Here is a 24,943-nt window from a genome sequence, read left to right on the forward strand (position 1 = left end):
ACTAAAGGTAACATTTTGCAGGCATGCAACATTTTTCATCTGATGCAACATTTTCCATGTCGTGCAACAAGTTTCATCTAATGCTTCATTTTCCATATCGTGCACATTTTTAATATCGCGTTACATTCAACCTATGCTAATATTCTCATGGAGGAGATATTTTACAGGCATGCAACATTTTTTGGATGTGCAACAATTTTCTTATCATGCAACATTTTTTATAACGCGCAACATTAAACCTGCATTTGTATTCAACTAGAGGTAACATTTTGCAGGCATGCAACATTTTTCTTCTGATGCAACATTTTCCATGTCGTGCAACAAGTTTTATCTTCCATATCGTGCAACATTTTTTAATATCGCGTTACATTCAACCTATGTTAGTATTCTCATAGAGGTGATATTTTACAGGCATGCAACATTTTTTTGGCTGTGCAACAATATTCTTATCATGCAACATTTTTTATAACACGCAACATTAAACCTGCATTTGTATTCAACTAGAGGTAACATTTTGCAGGCATGCAACATTTTTCTTCTGATGCAACATTTTCCATGTCGTGCAACAAGTTTCATCTTCCATATCGTGCAACATTTTTTAATATCGCGTTACATTCAACCTATGTTAGTATTCTTATAGAGGTGACATTTTACAGGCATGCAACATTTTTTATGCGATGCAACATATTTGCCGTCGCGCAACATTTTCAGTTGTTGCAACTGGTCGGGCATATGATTTACATGAATAATCGTCTTATCGGTACAAAGTCACTCCATTGTTGAAGTACGGTACAAAAACTGGTTGTTAGATTCACACCAACCAGTAAAAACACGGAAAAATAAAAAAGGTTGTTGGTTGCTGGATGTTAGATTCACGCAAGTACAGTCGGCGGAAAAATTTCCCGTGTTGATTCCCGTGCCAAATCCCGCGCGCAAATCCCGTGGCAAATTTTCCGAACTGTAAACAAGCCTTAACACCGTATGTAACATACACTGCAAAAATTCCACACATTTTTATTGGCAAAAATCCATGGATTTGATTTATAAATTTAATTTGTGCACACATACTCGTTTTCCATGCTGAATCACACATACAATCGATGGACCTTATATAAACTAAGACACACATAGTTGAACATGAAAAAGGGTTATCTATGTGTCGATACACATTAATTATATTTTTGACACATTGCAAAAATCTATGTGTGCGACACATGCATACAATGTTTGCAGTTTTTTCAGTGTATGTAAACAAAAAATCTCGGTTTATATTGTGGATTTACCGGCTACTTGTATTCAACCGGTCGCTTCAGTATGGCCTCCAAAGTAGCCGTTTTATGGAAATAGTAACTTAAAAATGATTTTAAACATTTTTATTGTATGCGCAATTGGGTTCTTTAGGGGTATCTAGATTATTGCATAATCGGAATCTCCGTCCAAAAATTAGTCGAAATCCAAAATTTCATCATTTTAGGTGCCCGGGAACTATTTTTTAAATTCATTTTAAGTTTGTATGGGGATTTTTTTTTGTTCGGGGCGAACTGTCACTTTATCGATTGAACTGTCATTCTATCCACGGAAATTAAAACTGTTTTGTTTATTTAACCATCAAAACAAAGGAATCGGAACGCAAAAAAAATCACGTTATACTCAGAAAAATGAGCTCTTTCGATTAGGCTAAAGAAAAAGGGAATATTTAATTCACTAAACAACCCAATTCCTCGTTGCCACTAGCTACTCAGCGACGTTCATTTTTGACAATCAAGTTGATTTTTATATGAAAACGGCTACTTTGTAACGGCTATTTAAGTAACCGGTACACTCAGCGAAAAAAACTATCGAAATTCATCGAAATACCTTATGAAAATTTGCTATAACTAATTCTTATGGATGACATATTATGTTTCCAGTTCAAAACCGAATTAGCGACATTTTTTCTTTTACTTCCGCTGCTTTTGCCTTGCGTTATACACTATGTCGGAAGTGGGGCGCTGTATAGAATACCAGGTGTAGAATGCAGCGCCCCACTTCCGACATAGTGTTTAACGCAAGGCAAAAGCAGCGCGAGTAAAAGAAAAAATGTCGCTAATTCGGTTTTGAACTGAAAACATAATAAGAATACCTTATGAAAATTGATCGTATGATGACAAAATTCACACGATATACTTATGAAAAGAACAAAAAAATCTTAAAATGATGCAGACTGGATTCGATCCACGAACGTCGGGATCACCGAGCCCGTGTTTTATCCACACGGCTACCGACGCTTGAGAATTCCATGTTGCTAAACATGAATAAAAGCCAAGCTGTGAGACGATTTTACGTCATAGAGTGACCTTATGAAATTTATCCGAATCATTATGAATTATTTAAAGGCCATTTCATAAGTTGGGCCTTATGGAAATCTTAAGGTTATTTGGCTGAGTTTAGAATACAAGTAGCCGATAAATCCACAATACCCTTCTTATGGGTGTAGGAAGGGTAAAAAACTGTTGTGTAATATTACATCTGAACTGCTGCAACCCGATCAATACGTCGGTTGCATAAATATCACCGACGAACCGACGTGAGAGTGGCGGTCCAAAACTGCCCCCCCCCCCCCTAATTTAACGGTCGACCAGCGATCGCTTCTGTCAAATCAGCGCAGGCGCGATCCGTCTCCTAATATGAACACATGGGGGTTTGGTGTCGAGCTATCAAATCATCGCGAGCCATTATAGAGGTGGCGATAGTGTTCGGCTATTTTTCATCATGGCGTCGCGGACAACAAATTTGAATTTATATGTTCTAGCTGTCACGTCGGTTCGTCGGTGTGAATATTACATCGGACGATGTACACATAAGAACAAAAGATTTTACATCAAAACGATGTAATCGTACATAGGAATCATGATTCCTCCTCTCTCTTCTCTCCTCTTCTTGGCGTAACGTCCTCACTGGGACAAAGCCTGCTTCTCAGCTTAGTGTTCTATGAGCACTTCCACAGTTATTAACTGAGAGCTTCATCTGCCAATGACCATTTTGCATGTGTATATCGTGTGGCAGGCACGAAGATACTCTATGCCCAAGGAAGTCAAGGAAATTTCCTTTACGAAAAGATCCTGGACCGACCGGGAATCGAACCCGTCACCCTCAGCATGGTCATGCTGAATACCCGTGCGTTTACCGCCTCGGCTATATGGGCCCAGGAATCATGATTACATTGATTATTTATTACATTGGAATGAATTTACATCGGGTTTAGTAAACATTGCCATCGAGCTCTTGGTGCGGTTGAGACAAATTTGAATAATTTTCAAGCTTGAGTGAAAATATTTCTTTGTGGCATAGATAGTTCGAAAGAGAATTTTGATTGGACTAGTGTGTTCTATATTTCTTTTCCAAATATTTTGCGTGAAGTGGAGAATTTTATAGAAAAGCTAAGCGTAGATTTTCTTACGTAAATGTATTAGTGCAATACTGTGTAAAGTTGAATTTGGATGATGATTCTGAAGAAGCCATTTTGTCATGACACAAGAAAAGGCCTTAAAGATCGTTATAAAGAAATTAATGCAAAGATTTAGAAGAAATGGTTGACCGGGTTGTGACCAACAGATCAACTTTTCAGTGCAAACTTTTCTCTGTGTGCTTGCCCCGGAAGTGACGTTCGTTTGGCCGCTGAGGCAAAAATTCTAGTTCTCAAGCCTGGGAACCTTGCCGTCCTGTGTAGAGTTCTCAAAGTTGTGACGTTTAGGACGTCAAAACAAAACCAACACTAAACAAACGACACGCACATTCAGATGCAATCCGTGTAAATACATGCTTCTCCCTCTCTCTCGATCTTGGTCGGTCGTGGAATGCGCGAAAAAGGGGGACCCTTTGGGAGCATGAATCATTCGCGGCTCTCTCATTCCCAAATGTTGCCTCAAAGAAGTGTGTCGAAAAATTTATTTGTGCTTATAAAAAGGTGAAAATGGATTACTAGTAGCTAGCCGCTAACAGCGCACCGCTGGTGCCCCAGTACAACCAATAAGAGGAATATTTTCGTGCATTATGATGTGAGTAGAACCTGTGCTTTTCGAGTGTTTTTCTCCGAATACGGTGGCTTTTTACTTTTATACCTGCCGTCACGGCGCCATGTTGTGTGATGAGGTGGTAAAAATATGCTTGATCATACTGATGCTACGCAACTCTGTCGCCGCCGTCGCGACGGATGGTTCTGCTTTCGCCCTGCTGGCTGTGGCTGTGGGGGAAATTAAAATGTCTTATCTCCTCGGTAAGGCCTTTGTTTGGCATTAAAATTAGATCCGCGTGGTCGGAGTGATAAGCCCAACTGAATGACGTCAGCATTATGACGAAAGCGCGGAAAAACTTCGGCGGAAAAATGACGTAATTTGGAGTGTTTGTATCTAGCTATGTTTTCCGCAGGGAGGAAATGTAGCGCGTTAACCATCAGCTCGAAGTAGATGTCACGCACGGTGCTGGGTTGATGTTGCAGGTGGTTGAAGCGTGTTGCATGGGTGGTGGGTGGCTGGTCGTGCGACGGGCTTATTTTATGTAAACATAAACAAGACAAGGAACGACTAATCCACCTAGTCCAAAATTGGCTTCTAAACACAAGGTTTGGGTCAATTTGAATAAGTGTTTTTATTTTGGACACTTTTTTTTATCAAGACCTTTACAAAAGCTCTTATTAATTGAGTTTTTAAATTTTAAAAAAATATTTGTTTTTAATTATATACAAAAGAGCACTTTTTTTCAAGCACTTTGATTTTTTTTCAGATTTTTAAACTTAATTTTGATCTTGACCTGACTGACTAGTCCCTCGGGATTGCATTTGAATCGCTGAAGTTGACCGAACTTGATGATTTAGAGGAAGTAAAAGTCGTAACAAGGTTTCCGTAGGTGAACCTGCGGAAGGATCATTACTGTACTGGAGTGCAGATTCAGATTATGAAATAATATCTCAACATCACTAAAAAGACAAATGCACAATGCGCCGTTTTACAAAGTGACAACATTGTTGATGATGATAGTTGATTTTCACGTGTTAGGACGCCTGTTCACCTGTCAAATTTTCATTCATAAAATCGGCTCGTAAAATGAACTATTAACAGAATTACCCTAAATAGTATCCCCTTCCAAATATCTCATACTCTGCATTCAGGTAAAATTGGGTTAAAGAGAATGATCTAAAACAAAAATTCAAACATCGGATTTTTTTCACTTGCACTCTCTGGTATACCTAATATATAAAAACTTTTAAAATAAATGGCAATTTGCAATTTCATTAAACTGCACAACGATAAAATAAATTAAGTAAGCTAATGTAGAATTCATAGATTTCGAGAAGGCAATCCTAAGTAAGTGGGACTGGTCTTGTGAGTCAGCCGAACTCATACATCGAAAAGGAAAAACAAAGTTCACGACCTAGATTCAATGGTAATGATCCCAGCGAAGTATTGTGGCAGGAAATCGAGCTTACTTTGGACTCCGCAGAACTCTACGGCCGAACAAAGTTTGCCTTTTGACGAAGTTAACTATCTACAAAACGCTGATTAGACTGGTAGTTCTTTATGGGCACGAAACATGGACCCTACATGCAGAGGACCAACGCGCCCTTGTAGTTTTCTAACGGAAGGTGTTGCGTACCATCTACGGCGGAGTGCAGATGGAAGAGATGACTTGGAGAAGGCGAATGAACCACGAGCTGCATCAGCTGCAGAGAGGACCAACCATCGTTCATATCACGAAAATCGGGAGGCTACAGTGGGCGGGTCACGTCATCAGAATGTCGGTTAGCAACCCGATTAAAATGGTTCTCGAGAGCCATCCGATCGGTAAAAGAAGACGTGGTGCGCTGCGAGCTAGGTGGCTCGATTAAGTGGAGGACGATTTGCAGATCCTCCGCAGAGTGCGGCACTGAAGACACAGCCATGGACCGAGTAGAATGGAGATGACTTCCACGTACAGCAGAGGCTTTAGTCTGACCGGTAAGGATCCCAGCGACGAAAAATGCATACTAAGTACGTGGACATCTAGATCATTCAACTTTGTCAGGAGCACTAGCATTCTCGCTGATATACTGAAGGATCGTGTAACGGTGTTATGGCTAGCTTTTATGGAGTGAATGTGTAGAGATTATTCCAGAGCATGGATCAGCTTTGTTCGTGTTGGGCGGTATGCAGAAGTGAGTGATCGGTTGATAGACGGTCTATTCTGGGCCAAAAGCTGAGTAATCCTCACCAGTTTGAAAGGATGGAGCCCAAACGAATGCTACGGTACTTAAAACTATCCGCGGATTTGAACCTGGAGCTTGGAGAACCTGGACAACTGTGGTTTTAGTTGACGCTGACTAGGGCGAAGCGGGGGGCGGCGACTATCAAAACCGGAAATTGAATTCTGGATTCATCTTCAACTTGGTGAACCGATTTCAGGGGCTGCCCGGAAATAACCGGGCTCTCGTGAGCAGAAACGTTATCCATGTTCGATACTGCTCTACTGGATCAATAATCACTTGCCGATGTCCTGACTGTGGTGAATACCACCCTCGAAACGAATGCTACCAAGCATTCATTGAAATGTGCTAACTATTGTTAGGTTCGAAGAACGAATAAATACTGTCGGCAAGCTGGCACTTGCCTTCTTATTGTGTCAGCCATGGAACAAACAACATCTATTTATTTCCAACTAGCTGTCCCGGCAAACTTTGTCTTGCCAAGCTTGTTGTGGTTTGACAGCTTTTGAGCTTATTTAAGCACCGCACTCTAGATTGGTTTCAATTCGATCGTGTTGATTTTCTTCCCGGCTCTTGAAAAAGCAGCACATTATCAATTGTCTTACTTTTTAAGCTGATTTTTGTAACTTTTTCTACTTATAAACACAGCCACAATGAATACGAATCTAACCATGCAAGGGTCATCCCGATCGGTTCAGCCGTTCGTGAGTTTTGTTGCCTCAAAGGGACTTCAAACTCATTTTTATATATATAGATAGAAAATTACCCAGAATCATTTCCATCCGGTTAAAACATCTTGTATCGTATATCAGCAAGGAATAAATTAACGGATATAATAGTGGCGACAAGGAAAAATTGGTAAGCGTGTTAATATCAGCATTAGAAATAGCACTAGTGAAGTGAAGTTGGTGTCAAAATTGCACATATCAACCATAGTGATTCAAACCTAAAACTACATTTCATTTCGACTATGAGTGCGTAAATCATGTACCGTTTACGGGGATTGGCGTTCCAGAATATATTACTTTGACGGGGTGGAATTCCACTGAAACAAATCCAATAAATCAAACGGCGCGACAACTCTTCATTGTTTCTGCTGCTGTAGGGTAATCCTAATCGGCGGCGAGTGAGTAGGTACCCAGCTATTGTGTTATTTTTTGCTTATAGAAACCATGTACCGAGATTGAGATGGTGGCACAATTGTGCAGTGTGAAGGCAGAGGCTATGATATGGTATACCTTGTTAAACAGAATTCAAGTTAGCGAATGTGCCTTGTGAACTAAGCTGTACTTTGAGAAACAGTATAATTTTTTGAACGACTTATTTTGAAGAAGATTGATTTTAATTGACTAATAAAAGATTCTTTTTGTTTTCGTGAAAGTCTATAGACGTGTTGTGCAACCCTTTGGTAGCTCACTGGCTGATAAACCTGTGAGACAGTGTGGGACGTGATGGATACCAGTAGGAACAAATCATCAGTTTCAAGCTTTGCCGACCAGCCGAAGTTGCTATTAGCATGGAGCCGTTTGAACAACCCTTGTGTAGGATGTCGGCAATGGTCAACAGAAAAAGCTCCTGCAGCAACGATCAGCCAAATGATCAGGACGCCGATATGGAATTATTTGAATATAAACCAACTGGCTGTTGATCCTGGAAGTTATTATTTTATGAGCACTGTGTACAAACCGATTAGTGAATACGTTTTATACATAATTTTGTTTAGAATGGTTGATGTTTTGAGATTTAGATGCCTTTCGATTTTATTACTCTTGCTTGTTATTAGTGAATGTGTTTATATGTATATGTTCGACAAATGTCTGATCAGAGATAATGACAAAAAATATATGAATGTATGTTCTTCTCAAGGGGGAAGAACTGTGGTGAATACCACCCTCGAAACGAATGCTACCAAGCATTCATTGAAATGTGCTAACTATTGTTAGGTTCGAAGAACGAATAAATACTGTCGGCAAGCTGGCACTTGCCTTCTTATTGTGTCAGCCATGGAACAAACAACTGTTGTGGTAGTGTAATACTACCTTTCGATTATGTATGAATTACAGAGAATGAGTTCGATCAGATAGCGAGAGCTCAAGTATCTCTCGAGTAATAATGTATACCAAATGAGAAATACAATCAGAAATGTTTTGACTGTTAACCGAACTACTCGTGTTTTATTTAGATGCCGTTTGATGTATTTTCGTGATTGTAACAGTGGCGGACGAGGATAAAATTTTTCCATCATAATGATGGCTTGGTCACCAAACCCTCATTTTACTTTGTTTGACGCGTGCTATATTTTGTGCAATAAGTTTGAATAGCGGTTTGTGCATTTTTTTTTAAATTGTTTGTGATGTACCTTGTGTTTGGTGTTTTTTTTACTCACTGTGCTGCAATATTTTTTCAAACACAACGGTTTTTTTTGTGCATTGTAGTGCGTAAATTGTTTCGTGATTTTAGTGTGCATTTTTTTATTGATTGCGCGTGATTTTGTGTAGAAGATTTGCAACGTTTTTGTTCGTATTTTTTCCGCGTAATTTTTGTACTATGTATGGTACATTTTTGTATACTGTATAATTTGCACAGCGGCATCTCTTTGTGTTTTTTTTTCGTTCAGGAGGTTTGTATAGAAACGCTTTTTTTTCCCTGACGAAATTTTTTAACGCATTTTTTACACTGACTCATTTTATCAGAACAAACTCCGTTCATTATAGAACATTGATTTTTTTTAATAGGCCATTTTGAATCGCATATGATTCGTCTTTGTCCAGCAAGTCTGCTGTTGACTTTTATTTGCCTTTTTTGTTCTATTTTTGTTTGTTCCTTTTACTAATGATGAGCATGAGTACCTCAGACTATATCATCATCGGTGAGCTTTGTGCGCCTTTATCTTTGAGTAACATTTCGTTGAGTCTGAGCTAATATTGAGCATGAGTACCCGAGCCCGAGATGTTTCTCAGCACCAGCGCAACGCCGACGTCGCCAACCCGAACGTGATCGTCGCATTTTCAGCTTCATAATCGGCGGTGAGCAATGGGTGTGAGAATCCGACAAGCATGTTGACATTGAATGGTGAGCAGATCCAGGACACGATAGATACATACCAACAGAATTACCAATGTAGCAAATGGTTTCTTGTTGGGTGTGTAAAGAACATCCAGTAAGGCCGGAGATCGTTATCCATGCTGCAACCGACTTGTTTCGACACTGAAGGAAGGTGGAGAGCGATAGTGCTATATTATTATTCTTCGGATGTGCAGTTTGTGTTGATGAGATACATACTTCAATGGACGACCAGTTCTCTTGTCTTATGTTATCACGGTAGGGTGGTTGCACCAAACACGGACCATGTCAAGATTGGAATATCGTTGTATACATTGTATTGTGATAGTTTAACGGTTTAAAGTTTTAATGAACTTGTTATTATGCTTTAGCTTTTGTAATACGTCATTTTATTTTATTTAGACTCTGAATATCCAATTTAAATGAAGTGTTTAAATGTTCGTCAGAATTGATCAATAGATCATTTATAAATCAGGATTTTGCGATAAATTCTAGCTTTCAGAACAAACATACGTTAGCTTCTTAAGGGAAGAGGTGTTGTGGTAGTGTAATACTACCTTTCGATTATGTATGAATTACAGAGAATGAGTTCGATCAGATAGCGAGAGCTCAAGTATCTCTCGAGTAATAATGTATACCAAATGAGAAATACAATCAGAAATGTTTTGACTGTTAACCGAACTACTCGTGTTTTATTTAGATGCCGTTTGATGTATTTTCGTGATTGTAACAACAACATCTATTTATTTCCAATAGAAAATTACCCAGAATCATTTCCATCCGGTTAAAACATCTTGTATCGTATATCAGCAAGGAATAAATTAACGGATATAATACTGACAAAACCGATGGAAAGAGTGAAACTAGAGAAATACTGAAAGATGGGGTAGCGATCAAGCCGGCTTCATGGACAGACCAGACAGTCAAAAACGGCCAAGATCTCCACAGTACGGCCAATCAATCTTCCAGAAATGCCGTGAATTCCTGAGCCCAACGCAGCACCTGCTTATCGATTTCAAAGCGGCATACATGGCGGCATACGACAGTATCGACCGCACAGAGCTATGGAAAATAATGGACGACAACGGCTTTCATGGGAAGTTGACACGACTGATAAAAGTAACGATGGACGGCGTACAAAACTGCGTAACGGTTTCGGGTGAATTTTCGGGGCGATGGACTTTCCTGTCCACTACTCAACATCATCTTAGGGGGTGCAATGTAGCGAGCCACGGCTTAGCAATACGGATTACGATAATCACGAAATCCTGATAATTTGCCTGTTTTGGTTGTTTGTTGTTTGTTTTGAATGGCATGGATATTATTGCTAGTAGAACCATTGGAACGTTAGCAGAACAGTACACCTGCTTGAAACGCGAAGTGACAACATCCGGACCGGAGCGTCTAAAACAAAGTGCATGCTGGTACGTGGAACTGAGCAAAGCAAGGAAGCTTTGGTAGCAATGTTACTATAGGCAGGGATTTCGACGTGTAGTAGAATTCGCATCCTCGAGTTTCTCGCCAACGACTGACAACAACGTGAACCGTGAAATACGATCAAAAAAGGTACACCGCTACACCAAATGTATCATGTACAGATAATAAGACAGGTAGGTAGTCATCTATAGATACTGTGTATACCGACATGAGACATGCATTATACTCTAGGACATGGTTTCCCAAACTGTGGGTCGCGACCCCCCAGGGGGTCGCCGGCTTTCATCCAGGGGGTCGCGAGGGACAGTAAAATATTTTACTGTAACAGAGAACAAATGAGGAAATTTCTATTGGGGGTCGCGAGAACTACGTCAGCTGGCAAAAGGGGGTCGCGCGACCTGAAAGTTTGGGAACCTATGCTCTAGGAGGACTTGCAAGCACTTGTGTTCGAGTGTTCGAGTGAGCAGTGCTAAGAACGATCTTTGTTGGTTTCCAGATGTGAACGGTATGTGGCGGTGAAGGATGCACCATAATCTCGCTGCCCTTTAAGGCAAACCCAACATCCTGAAAGTGGCAAAAGCTGGATGGATACGCCAGACATGACATGTTGCGAGAAAATCAGAAAACAACCCTGCAAATTTGGTGTTGTTCGCTACTGACGCATGGAGAACAAAAGAAAGCATGTTCCATGGAGCACAGAGAGCACGATGAGCTAACCAGAGGGAGCGTGATCTGGCGGGAGTTGGGCAAGGTCGACCTTGGAGAGCTGCAGTTGCAAACTGAGTCAGTGAAGAGAATTGTCAGACAAAAGAGACACAAAACAAGCAACAAAGAAGGTGCGACGATTACTCTTTATCCCTACTGGTAACAGATAATGACATGATCTCGAATTTTTTTGTTGCAGACAAAACGGAAGCTGAATTTGTTGCGTACTTTTCAACTCGTGATTAATCAATTATTTCTAATTCAAAGTCGAAACTGTTTGATGATAGAGCTTTACCAGAGTTGCAGTGTTTACTGACTCGAAGTTACCGTTGGAAAATCGCAATGCAAGGCTTGAAAATCTCTAAACTCGTGGTGTACGATGTTAATCCCATTATTTTCAAGTTGGGACAAACTTATGTCGCATGGGTTTGTTTGTCGCAACAAATACAGGTTGCGACACTGTCATTATTGTTGCGCGATGGTTGAATTTTAATTCACTGAAACTGAGTATAATGGCGGCAAATTGTTGACTCAGTTCTATCACGAATTTGATGAACGAAATTGTTGTTGAATCCTATCCATTTTTATCAATACTTTTTCCATCTGCTTGTGAACAGTTCCTCATGTCGCATAATACAATGTCGTGCGACATTCGTAGGTATGTCGCACAGAGTTTTCCATCAAGGTGTATGCGCGCAAAAATTGCGACACCTGAATTTATCGTTTGCTAACAAATGCGAAGAGCACCATATTTTGGTGTGCATCGTTTCACCAAGCTCAAGGTAGGTGCATGACCTACATTCGGACCCTTGCTCTTGCTAGCATGGACATACCATAGCATAGGCAAAAAAGTTCGATCAAGCTTGATTCATTTTCTTTCATCCATGCTTTGGATAGGTACAGATCAATCAACAGCCAGTTTGTTGACGAACGTCAACAATGTCGATCGGCAGCATGGTGCAAAATACGCGTGCCGTCGCATTGTTTTGTCTGACGAGTATACATCGAAAGGCGAATAGGCATAGCTTTCACTTCGTCAGATTACTGTCATAAAAGTCTCTCGCGGGGTAAATGGTTAAAGCCAACCATAACAACCCCGTTTGAATGGCAATGTGGTTGATTTACGCTAATCGTCGAGCTTTGTAAACAAAGATGATATACGTTGTTTGATGTAATACAGTCGACAACTGATAAGAATTTAGCATCTGTTCTGCCACTGTCTGGTAATGTTTGAATGTATGGAAAAAGCATGGCTTAATTTAATTCAATTTAGTTTTGTTTGGATAAAAACTGTATTCAAAAGTGATCGGTTCTAACGCTTAGTCTGTCCCTAGAATTTGAGACATTTCTTCCGTCCGATTGACATACTTTTATGAATACTTTACTATGAATGGATATCCATTTTAATTCGTTGTGTTATCTGTGATATCTAGATATCTATGTAGATGCAGGGTTATACTCGGCGTTCGAACATAATTAATGTCGCGCTCAGTGAAGAGAACTGTCAGACAAAAGAGGCACAAAACAAGCAATAAAGAAGGCGTAGCGATTACTCATTATTCCAACTGGTAACAGATAATGACATCCGCAGCTGGGAAGAAATGAAAATTGTGTAACGCTCGTAACGCCTGCCGGGCGAATCTAATGGAGCTGTCACTTTTCCTTGCGGAAAAATATTCCGTTCAATTATTCCTCAAGGAAAAGTGACATTTCTTCCCATACTAATCAGTTGTCAAAATTCCTTTGGTAATTAGAGGGATTTTTTCTGGAGTGCTTTTCTTACCAGGTGCGTACTAGACTTTACTTTTCAACTCTTGAATAATCAATTATTGCCAACCTAAAATCAAAACTTCTTGATCTCTGAAACTGTTATCCAGAAGCTTGCACCCACTTTCAACCGCTGCATCCGTATTTTATCTGGCCTACTTCCTTGTACACCTGCAGCATCCGCGTGCGTCGAGGCCGGTATCTTACCATTTCGACACATTTTTGCAATAGCCGTATGTTCCAGGGCAGCCTGTTTTATTGAAAAGACGAGCGGGGATGACGAGGAAGTGTTCCTCCTCAAAGAGGCAAACAAGCTCCTCCAGCAGATCGCCCACCAGATCCTCCCCCCGGTGTCCACGGTCCACTGGGTTGGAGACGAAGCGTGGGACTTCTCTCCACCTAAAATCTTATGGACTCTAAATACACCAACCAAAGAAAATCTGAATCCCTGTACTGTGGTACCCCGTTTCAACGAGCTTATTAAAACTAAGTTGAACGGTTACAAGCTTATTTATACTGACGGCTCCAAGAATCTATGTAAAGTCGGCTTTGGCGTTTACGGCCCCAACATCAATATAAGCGGCGGTCTTCCCGAATCCATTTCAATCTTCACGGCTGAAGCTACAGCCATCCTTTCCGCCGTTACAGAATCAAGTTTCACCTGGAAAGCCATTATCACTGACTCAGCCAGTGTGCTGAAGGCCCTCGAGAGTCCACGCAATCGACATCCACTCGTCCAAGCTATTAGAAAGGCTACGAACAACAACACCACATATGTTTGGGTTCCCAGCCACTGCGGCATCAGCGGCAATGAAGCCGCAGACAAACTGGCAGCAAATGGTAGATCAAAAACGCCCGCTAATCTTGAAGTACCTGCAGCAGATCTAAAAACGTGGATCAAGTCGGTAGTTTCTTTGGCGTGGGAGAACGAATGGAATCGAGTTCGCGATCTATTTCTACGAAAAGTAAAGGGGAACACACATGGCTGGTCTGACAGTAAAAACTGGAAGGATCAGAGAATACTGTCTAGGCTACGATGCGGTTACACCAGATTCTCGCACGATCTAGGATCTCGAGATGGATTCCACAAACAATGCGCGGCGTGCTCAACAAAAATGTCAGTTGAGCACCTTATTGTAAATTGTCCGGCTTACCAAAACCTTCGAGACCACTACAACATTAGCAATAGCGTCAGAGAAGCGCTATCAAACGACCCCGATAGAGAAAAAGCACTAATTGAATTCCTGAAAGATACAGGTCACTATCAATCAACATAGTACCAATAGATGCGACGAGACACGACTGTGGCAAACGACATTTTCGAATAAAGCTGCCCTACAATTGACATGACAAACTGACGAACACCAAGGATACATCAAGGACTCGACAACTATATTTCAAAACTCTGTAAAAAATATGAAATCTATTCTTGTTTTGGGGGGCCCCTTCAGGAAACCCTCTTTTTCCGAAAGAGACGAACCAGCTCAGGGCTGAAAGTCTCTAAAATAAAGCAAAAAAAAAAAACTTCTTGATTATATATCATCAATAGAGTTGCAGTGTTTATCGACTAGAAATTACAACTCGAAAATCACAATGCAAGGCTTAAAAATCTCTGAACTCGTGTTGCACGATGTTTGTCCTATTCTGCTCAAGTTGGGACAAACTTATGTCGCATTGGGTGGATTGTCGCAACAAATACAGGTTGCGACATTGTCATTATGGACTTATCCACCAATGAACCGAATTCATCGCGGTCCGAGAATTTTGACACTAGAGCGGGGTCTTTCCAGTTAGAATTGAACGATTCTGATTAGGAATGGCCCCGCTTTAGTGTCAAAATTCTCGGACCGCGATGAATTCGGTTCATCGGTGGATAAGTCCATTGTTTCGCGATGGTTGAATTTTGATTCACTGGTGTCGCGCCAATATGGCTAATATTCATCCTTTAGTTGTTTTGAATCAGTAATAAGTAGAAGAAATGCTTAAATTAAACTAGACACATTTATCGATAATACTACGACATGTAACAATATGTATGTGTTTGTGGGTTGTAACTTGCGAAACAATAGGTTTGAATTTGGCTTTGTTCATATTATATTAATAGTAATTATATTAATAACTATAGAAGGTACAGAATTAGCAATATTTTTATGAATTTAAATTATTTCTAAGGTCAAATGATTAGGATCCAAATATAGTGGCAAATTCAATTTAATTCTTTGTAGCACGGATCTGATTATCTAACCATCGCACTCATACAATAATGCTATTCGTCGCTTGTTCCCTTGTATCATTTAAGCAGTTTTTAACACAGTCCTTTTCCTTACTTTTGCAGAGCCAAAATGGCATCCCACACAAGCAAAATGGCGTCCCCAGCGACCAAAACCCAACAACAACCAACATCAAAATCTTTATCAACATCTGAACAACTTGTACCATCGCTGTTCGTCGAATCGGAACATCTGACACCAACATCGTCCGAGCACCACCACCGCGATGGAGTCCTACCAATTTCTGGACAGCTTCGACTGGGAGGGCAAGATGGAGCCATCGTCTCCCTCCTCCCAGCACTCCTCCTTTGCTGAGGAGCTCATTCTCGAAGACTACGATTTCTGCAATGGTATGTACAGAACACCGTCCGTGAAAGCTCAACTGACCCTTTTAACTGAATGTTTTTTTTTTTAACTTCGTTTTAGACGGCCTTTTCAATAACGCTCTCTTCGATATCGTCGTCGAAACCAAGCCGGTCATAACATCTGATCTGTTGAAGGACAACACCATGGTGATCGCGTTGCCACCGCCGGCGAAAGTCGAGAAAGGTAGGTGCTCATTGGACTACTAAATGCATTAAATTTCAAAATCAGAACCTTGTAACAATTTCTGAGGGTTGGGGAGCATTGGGATAACACCCCAACAAACATTTTTGCTGTACAAGAGTGGAACAAAGCACTCTTAAGCAAACTTTGGCTTTAGAAACTGTTATTCAACTAGTTCTGTTTGGTGGGACGCGCCTCCTAAGGAATGACTCAATTTCAGCCATAAAACGCAGTAAAATAACCGTTCCTGTTACCTTAATAAAGGTATCAGTAGGTCGGCTCTAGAGGCACGTTCTCCTACCTTAATACAACAGCTTTACCGTAAGACGGGGCGAATAGAAACAATTTCCAGCATACTTAGGCAAGTATTTCTGGAACCGTGCGTGATTAACCCTCTACTTCCCATGGTTGCTCTAGAGCACCATCGATTTTCGGCGAACTCGGGACAAATGGAATTAGATGAATATGATGCAATAATTTTAAAAATATGGTTGTAACCTCAGAAGGTTGATCCAACTACTAACTACTTGTTTCAATAGTGGAACTATTGATAAACAATCAAAAACCTATTGATTCACAACCAATTTTTTTTTCATTGATTTCGAAAAATTTAGCTAATTTACAATAACTTTTGTTCAAGCACTTGTTTCTGAAACGCTTCTGAAAGGGTTAAGTCAGTTGCAAGGGTCTCAACTTTGGGTCCCACCTCCCTCTTTAATTGCTGTAATTATGATTCAAAATCAATTTTTATTTCGCTAACGTATTCTAAAAAAGGTTGCATGTTTCTATTCGCAACTTCAAACAATTTTCGATATTTTTTCAATTTCAAGACAGCAAAAACTTTTCAAGTTTGGGTTACTAACAAAATTGGAAAATTTGTTTACAGGTTTCCCTTCGTGCTGATTCTGGTGAACTTCCGGCTCAATTTTAACCCTTTCCTTCCCACGACTTTGAACGACTATTTCTATGCCAAGAAAGCGTTTCCGACATAAGTGCTTGAACAAAAGTTATTGCAAATTGGCCAAATTTTTCGAAATCAACATAAAACATTGTAGTTGTAAATCAATAGCATTTTGATTGTTTATCAATAGTTTCACTATTGAAACAAGTAGTTTGGAGTTGGGTTTACCTAATAAGGTTACAATCATATTTAAAAAACTTTTGCATCATATTCATCTAATTTCGTTTGTCTCGAGTTCGTCGAAAATTGATGGTGCTCTAGAGCAACCATGGGAAGTTAACCCTCTACACACCCAAAAAAAATTTCTGGTGTAATTCTACAAAAACTGGATGCATTTTTGGTAGAACACGTGTAAAAATGTGACTGAATCCCTCGTTGCGTATCTACCCGTAGAGAATTCCCACGATGGATATCTAAAGGATTTTTAAGAGGAAATTTCCGGAGAGCTCTCAGAAAAAAACTTCTGGTAGTTTTCCAATTACAGAAAAACCCACAGAAGAAACATCTGAAGCATTTTCAGAAAGAACTCCTGAATGATTTTTTAAATATATCTATGGAGGATTTCCATTTGGAATTTTTTTAGAGAAATTGTAACGGAAATTTTGGAGGGAGATCTTCAGAAATCAAGCCCGTACCCAAGGGAGGGGCTTTGGGGGAGTTAAACCCCTTCCATTACCGAAGGTAATAATATTGGGCCCTCCTCCACCCACGGTTTCGGGCTTGATGCAGCCCATCCACGGCACAATGTCCGACCTGTTTGTGGATATTGCGAAAAACTACTCCCTTGTCACGTTTTCTTGTGCACTGGCCTGGCAGAAGTTCTTGAAAAAAAATCCAATAAAGAAGTCATGGATGAGTTCCAGAAAGAGTTTCTGCATGAATCTTAAAAACAACTTCAAAAGAATCTTCTGTATGAATCCCAGATGAAACTTCTGGAGGAATCATGAAAAGATCTGGTGAAAAAAACCTGAAGTAATTCCTCCCAGAAGGATATCCAGGAAGAATGTCAGATGAAGTTATTTGAAAAATTCGTGGAGGAATTCCTCCACGCGAATGGTTCGCGAATGGTTCAGAGGAACTAGTTCTAAAGAGAGAATCATTGAACTGTCGTACGTTTGAACAGAACGGTAGTTCTCCATTCTCTAAAAAAAAACGGGAATACTTAATGTCTCGCAGAACTTTTGCTTTTCCAATAAATGAATATTTGGTTTTGAGAGAGCGAAAACGTCAATGATCTGCCCAACCATCTCGCAAAATAATACTCCAATGATTTGTAGCCGGTCGAAAAACGGCAGTTGATAAATAATGGTCAATTCAATACACAGTATCACAAATCCTACCTATTTTTGCGGAGACAGATTTGCTTTTATATGTAGACACGTAAATAACACGGCAACGTACAAACGTCGAACTTCAGTTCACAAAACAACCATAAAAACTACTGATTGGAAGTACGGTTGAAAAGAACTAGTTTTTTTTTCTAAGGAACTGTTCAATTGAGAATGGTACCCATGAAAGAACCGTTTTGCTCATCTCTTTTTTTCCCGTCGAATACTAGTTAGGGTAAACGTAATAGTGGTACTATTAGTAGCTGCTTGTAGTAAAATAATTGAATAAATTGATGATACCATAAAATAAAAAGTCTGAAAACGTTAATCGGTAGTCTTTCATTAAAACTTGCTAGAAAAAATGTAAACACCATCGTTTCTGTCAGTTTTTTTTTTTCTTATAAATCACTTGCACCAACTATAGGTACATACACGGTTCCTATAGTGGTGGTGAAATTTAACACTGGTTCCAGAGCATCACATTGGATTTTTATGGGACCCACCACTATAGGAACACTGCCACCACTATAGGTGCAAAGGAGCAAAACATTTAAGGAAAATAATTGTTTGAATGAGGTTTTTCGACAATTCTTGGACATTAAAATGAATTAATGCAATTAATTGATTGTAATGCATCGATTAAAAATGTAATTCGAGAGCGTTTTGGTTGAAATAGTGTTAAATTGCCACTACCACCTCTATTGGTACTACCTCCACTAAGGGAGCGTTCACCCTATTTATAGTAACATTATTCTTGAGGCAATGTATGTGTGCATAATTTAGAAGTACCACCCATATAATGCCATAAGATGTTTGCTGCTGTTTAGTGTACGTTGTGCAAGTTTGCTCTACCGCATAATTTTACTTTTTGTTTTTTTTTTAATTCACGAATTAAAAAAAACTTCTTTTTCTGTACCGTCAATGTTGTATTGGTGAAATTGAAGGGAAATTGTCATATCATTCAATCATAATATGGAAATAATGAAAAAATATTCGAAGGCACACGGTGAATGGAGCCCCCACGGTGAATGGCGCCTTGACGGAACTTTATAAAAAATTTACCAGTTTATTTAAGTATGAAACAATAAGTTAACCACGATAGATCAGTGATAGATGAGACACAGACAAACAGACGTAACTCTTAAAGGAAATTCATCAAAAACTTTTGCCCGGTGTCTTTTTTATGAGTACACTGCCATCTGTTGGTATAACCGCGCGAGACACTGTCGGCCATGATGGATTTCGAGTTGACGTTTGCTAACACATTTTCGTTTGCATCATTCAGCAACGTGTACACTGGCAAACGTCAAAGCGATCGAACACTAGCGCCTCTGGTGGAAGGATCGCGCAAATAATATGAAATTTGAATTGATCGTTAAATGCATGTACCAAGCTGTTTTGAAGAGTGTTACGTCTGTTTGTCTGTGGATGAGATATGCCTAAAAACCACCAAAGGTCAGACTCGATTATCCGGGGCATGGCGGAAAATCAAGTATTATTTTTTATTTCATTGTGTTATGAAGGTGCCATTGGTCTTCCTTCCGTGGATTCTTTCTGGATGTCTATCTGGGCCTTCTAGGAACTTTTTTCTTGAGATACTTACAGAACTATTATCCGGGACTAACTGACCCGACAAACATCGCATTGCCTGCTCTAAAGAGAAGTCCTAGCAAATTCATTTGTATGGAAGACCCCTTTTGAGCAAGTTAACAACCTCCCTCGGCCCCAAAACCTCTGAATATAAATTTTCACGTCCATTGGTTTAGTAGTTTCTGAGTCTATTAGGGACAGACAGCCAGATTTTCGATTACATAAAAAATGCAATGGTGGATTTCTTCAGTAGTTTCTGCTAGGAATTCCACCTTGTATGTCTTCTGTGGATTCCTCCAGATTCCTTAATGGATTTCTGTTGAGATATTCTCCGGGAAATACTTCAAAATTTCCTTCAGGGACTTTAGGAGTTCAGTCTGATAGGAATTAGCACCTTTAGCGAATAGGAGTTTAATATGGGATCCGAGCATTCAATCTAGGGGTTTCTCCAGGAACTCCTAAATAATTCCAAGAAATAACTCCTAAAGAAATCCATCAATCCTGACCGTTACGCACAAGGAACTCTTGATCGATTCGTTGAAAGAACTCCTGCAGGATTTTTGATCGAATTTCTGGAACATCTAAAGGATTCCCACAAGGAACTTTTTGACCAATTCAAGAAAGAATTTATATAAAGGAACATCAGGAAGGCTCCCAGAAGGAACTTTTGAATGATTTTCAGAAGGAACTCCTGGAGGAAGGATTCCCAAAACAACTCCAGATCAACTCCCACAATCAAATAGTGAAGGATTTCCTGAATAATATAAACTCTTGAAGATGCTCAGAAGAAACGCGTAAGAAACCCTGGAGAAATTCCAAAGATGAATAAATATATAATTCGGTATTCAAAATCAAAGTTCCAGAAGATAGTCTTGCTGCGCGCAAATACTAGAACTCCTGCAGGAATAAATACTACAAAGGACTCATGGTGAAATTTGATGATAATTTCCAGAAGGAAACATATCAGAACAAACTCTTTAAAAATCCCAGAAGGAACTCCTGATGAAATCCAAGAACAGTTTTTGAAGCAATCCCAGATATAAATTCTGGGGAAACTCCTGGAGAATATAAGAAAAAATGTGGAGGAATTTCAGATAATCTTGCAAGAATTCCCATAGAAAATTCTGAACAATTGAAGGAACTCCCGTAGAAATTGGGTTTTTAAATTAAGAAAAATGTATTGGTTTTTTGATTTTATACGAAAGAGCACCTTTTTCTGAACCACCATGATTTTTTTCAGATTTTTAGAACTTTATTTTGATACCTAAAATCGCTTTCGAAGAGATTTTTCGAAATCACCTTTTGACAGCTGATCAACTGCTTGACAGCTCCGCCCAGTACAAAATGCGACGAGGGGTGATTCGACAAATCGCTCCTATACAAACTTCAAACTGATTTTTAAATAGGTTCCCGGGCACCAAAATTAATGAAAATTTGGATTTCGGCTCAGTTTTGCATGTAGATTCTGAATATGGAAATATCTCAACGCCGCTAAAGAAGCCAATTGTGGGAGGAAAGTCTTGGTGAATCTCAAAAGCAACTCTTAGATGAATTTCAAGATGATGTCTTGGTTGAAACCCAAAATAATTTTCTGAATAAATGAATTTTGATTCCTGTGTAATTCCTGGTAGAATACTTGAAAAAAAAACTCCAGATTTTTTTCAAAGGTACATCTGGGTTAATCCGAGAAAAACTCCTGAAGAAATCCCAGGGGCCAGAAACTCTTTCCTCGAGTTTTTTTTTTCTATCGAATTCTAAGAGATAACCTAGAGGAACTTCTTGGAGAATTCTAGATTTTGGGGAGGTTTCAAATGATTACATCAGCGGTTTTCAGATCGTGCACCGCGAAGCCATGACAAGTGCACCGCAGCACTTCAGAAAAGTGCATGTTTAAGTTCAAATTTAAATTCATGACCTATTTCATGATTTTATGAAAAATAATTCGACTTAATTAGAACAACTGAACTATTGTAAGGTGCTCCAAGGGATTGAGAGTAATACTTCCATTATTCCAGCCGGCGAGTTAACCTTGAATCCAGCAAAAACCCAGGGGCAAGACAGATCTAACGAGAGCAAATCTGTGTTCGAGGTGTTGTTCAGAATTCCTCACAGTTCCTCAGAATTTCTCCCATTTATGCCCAAGTGTAATCTGGAACCAATGTCAAACTGCAAAGTGTTGCGTGTGCTGAATGAAAATTGCAGTTTTAGGGATGTCTTTAAACACATTTCTTCGATCATCGATAAAAAGAGTAACTCAGAATCTCTCAGATTTGCTCTCGTTTGCACAGTGTCTTGCTCCTAGGCAAAAACCGTCTCAGATATTCGCGAAGAATCATGGAACAAGTCTGCCAAAACTTTCCTAATAAATATCATATTTTTCCAAGAACTCGTAATGGATGTTCACAAGTACTTACCCTGTACTTACCCTACAAGGCATCTGCAATATATCTTCAATAAATGCGTTGAAAAAACTCAGAGGAAATCTTACTAATATTTCTGTTGCTTTTCTTAATGCCAGAGAAGGAATCTATCACTGATCTCGAAATCAGGTTAACACACAACTCCTTCCGAATTGACAAGAGTGCCTGGAAAGACTTTATCAAAAATATTGTCAGTATATGCCAAAGTTCTAAAAATAAAGCTGCCAAGTGTCTTGCTAGAAATTTTTCAGAAATCCAGTAAAAGTTTTGGAAAAACGTCTATCAAACATTTTCTGGTGTAACCTCAAACCTACCTGTCCAACGAACGTAAATTCTTGAATTTTGTCATCAAATTAGCTCGTAGTTTGTAGAAAATAACGAGAATTGTCGTTTCCGCCCATTTTCAATTTGATATAGATCCTGAATTCTCCGCAAATTCCAGTTTTAGAGTCGTTGAAGAGGAAAAAAGAGAGGTTACGAGACGCTACTGCTAGAAATAATTCAGTAGTCTTGGAAGGACTTCACCGAGGTTCTTAAAAACAAAACACCACTAATTCGGCTCAAGTTCATTCAGTATTTATAAACATCTTGTCTGAAAGTTTCCAGAAACATTCTGAGCAAGAAATATTCTAAGTCACTCCACTATGCTCCGATAAGTGATGAAAAAACGTAAGACAGTATCATGTCATAATTGGCAGGGGAAAAACTAATTTTCTGGAAAAGTGGCATGAATTTGTTCGTGAGAGATAATTTGGTTTCACATTAACTGTAATAAAATGACACCTTCATAAAAAGTTTTGCATCAGCCTTGCAAATTGACTTTAAGCCATTTAAGGGGTTACCTACCTAGCGAAGAAAAAAAAAATCGACCTTTTTTATTGCATAAACTGAAAGTATACCTACTAGAGAACACACTAATTAGTGTAGTTCCTTTGAAATTGAACAGGAATGACGACACTGAATTATTGCAAAAAGATAAAATGCACATTACGTTGTTCGTGAACGATTCGTAATGCGGTGGTGCCATCTCTCTATTGCAATTAACACCTATTGGTTTGTTCGTTGCTACCAGACTCAGCTGACTTTGCATTATGAATCCTCTTCTAACAGACCCAATTAGATTTGAAAATTAACACCGTTGTTGGAACAGATTATGCAAACACTCACTACCGTCGTTGGAGAAGGCAATCGGTCGAAAAGATTAATCATAATGCTCGATCAAATTAATGTATGATGATGGTCGTTGGTTAAGTATGTTTATCCTTTGGTTTGAAACATGAGAATAGCTCCTCTACACACCAAACGTTTACACTTACTACTTACTTTCAGTCCTAAGCACCCATGGTGGTGCAGAGGGCTGAGTTGAAAGATCTCCAACCTGGGCGATTGTTAGCTATCGCCTTGACATGTGGCCAGGTCAAATATATGTCGACTTGATTTATTTTGTTGTTGAGACTGCGCCGCCATGAGCCTCTGCTACGATGTCCTGATTGCTTCCAATCTAGCGCTTGCTTGCAGATTTCGTTTCCGCTCCAGCGTAGAGTGTAATCGACTCACCTCCACTTTCGCTCCCGACTTTCTGTAGCTATCTGCTTTTGATAACATCGAGCTCCACGTTAGAGATCCAATTGTGAGGCTACCATGCATGAATTACACAAGTTTACAAAATAAAACGAAAGTCGTGAACTTCTGTCAACGACCAAAATTTTTGAAGTATAATTTAGCACTGATTTCGAAACCGTGCTTCAAAAAAATTTAAGTAGAGCAGTTTTTGAGTTTTAGCTCAATATTGAGTTTTACAACTTTTAAAAATATGAAATTTACCAAAATTCAAATATCTTGCGTTTTGTTCAACAAATTTCAAATCTTTTTCCATAAATGAAAAGCTGAATACAATACCATTCGATCATCTGAATGCAGGTTTTGCGTCAGATTGATGAAATTCAAGATATTGGCGAGCTTTAGGGGCGATCTCCATAAATTTTAGCCAAATTTCCAAAAATATATGAAGAAATGTATTTTTTTCAATAAGAAAAAAACAGTCTAAAAATTCTTTCTCAACGTTTATTTGACATATCATATGTAGGCGAGTTACAGTAAAAAATTCAGCTCAATCGGAGCATTGATTACGGAGAATGAGATGTGTGAAGTGAGCGACGTTGCTTAAAAATAGAACAAAAATCGATTTCAAATCATTAACCTTGTATGGAAAGTCGAAAAAGTTTCCGCTCTACTGTAATTTTTTTCCTTCGCGTTTTCGAACTCAGGGCATGATTCTACACCAAAAATGATCATCAGCTTACCGAGTTCAAAAATGCTGTAAACTAGTGTTATATACCGCAGACATCTATTGATGAAACCTGCAGTCGTTGCGTGTCCTTCACTAGTACACACCATGCTTCACTAGCGTACAGCAGCACAGATTACACGTTCGAGTTGAAAATTTAGATATTGATGCGTCAACAATCTGATTGTTTATCCATACATATCTTAAACTCGCAAAAGCATCCCTCTCCTTATTGATCCGTGCACCTACACTAAATTCTGTTTTTACGCGATTGATGCGTTCGCGCAAAAAAAGGTCGTGTAAAAAAAGTTCGCGTAACTTCGAGAAATCGCGCAAAAAAATCCAAAGGAAA

General features: G+C 39.3%; 1 protein-coding gene across 1 annotated transcript in view; it reads left to right on the top strand.

The window, feature by feature from the left end:
- Positions 1-3,874: 3,874 nt before the first annotated feature.
- LOC115253756 (activating transcription factor of chaperone) overlaps positions 3,875-24,943 on the top strand; it is a 75,768-nt gene continuing 54,699 nt past the window's right edge. Inside the window, exons 1-3 of the mRNA XM_029859256.2 lie at positions 3,875-4,037; positions 15,525-15,809; positions 15,886-16,008. Coding sequence (XP_029715116.1) covers positions 15,686-15,809; positions 15,886-16,008 — 247 coding nt within the window. The 5' untranslated portion in view covers positions 3,875-4,037; positions 15,525-15,685. The remainder of the gene's footprint in view (positions 4,038-15,524; positions 15,810-15,885; positions 16,009-24,943) is intronic.

This window comes from Aedes albopictus, chromosome 2 (genome assembly GCF_035046485.1).
Source record: "Aedes albopictus strain Foshan chromosome 2, AalbF5, whole genome shotgun sequence".
Lineage (NCBI taxonomy): Eukaryota > Metazoa > Arthropoda > Insecta > Diptera > Culicidae > Aedes > Aedes albopictus.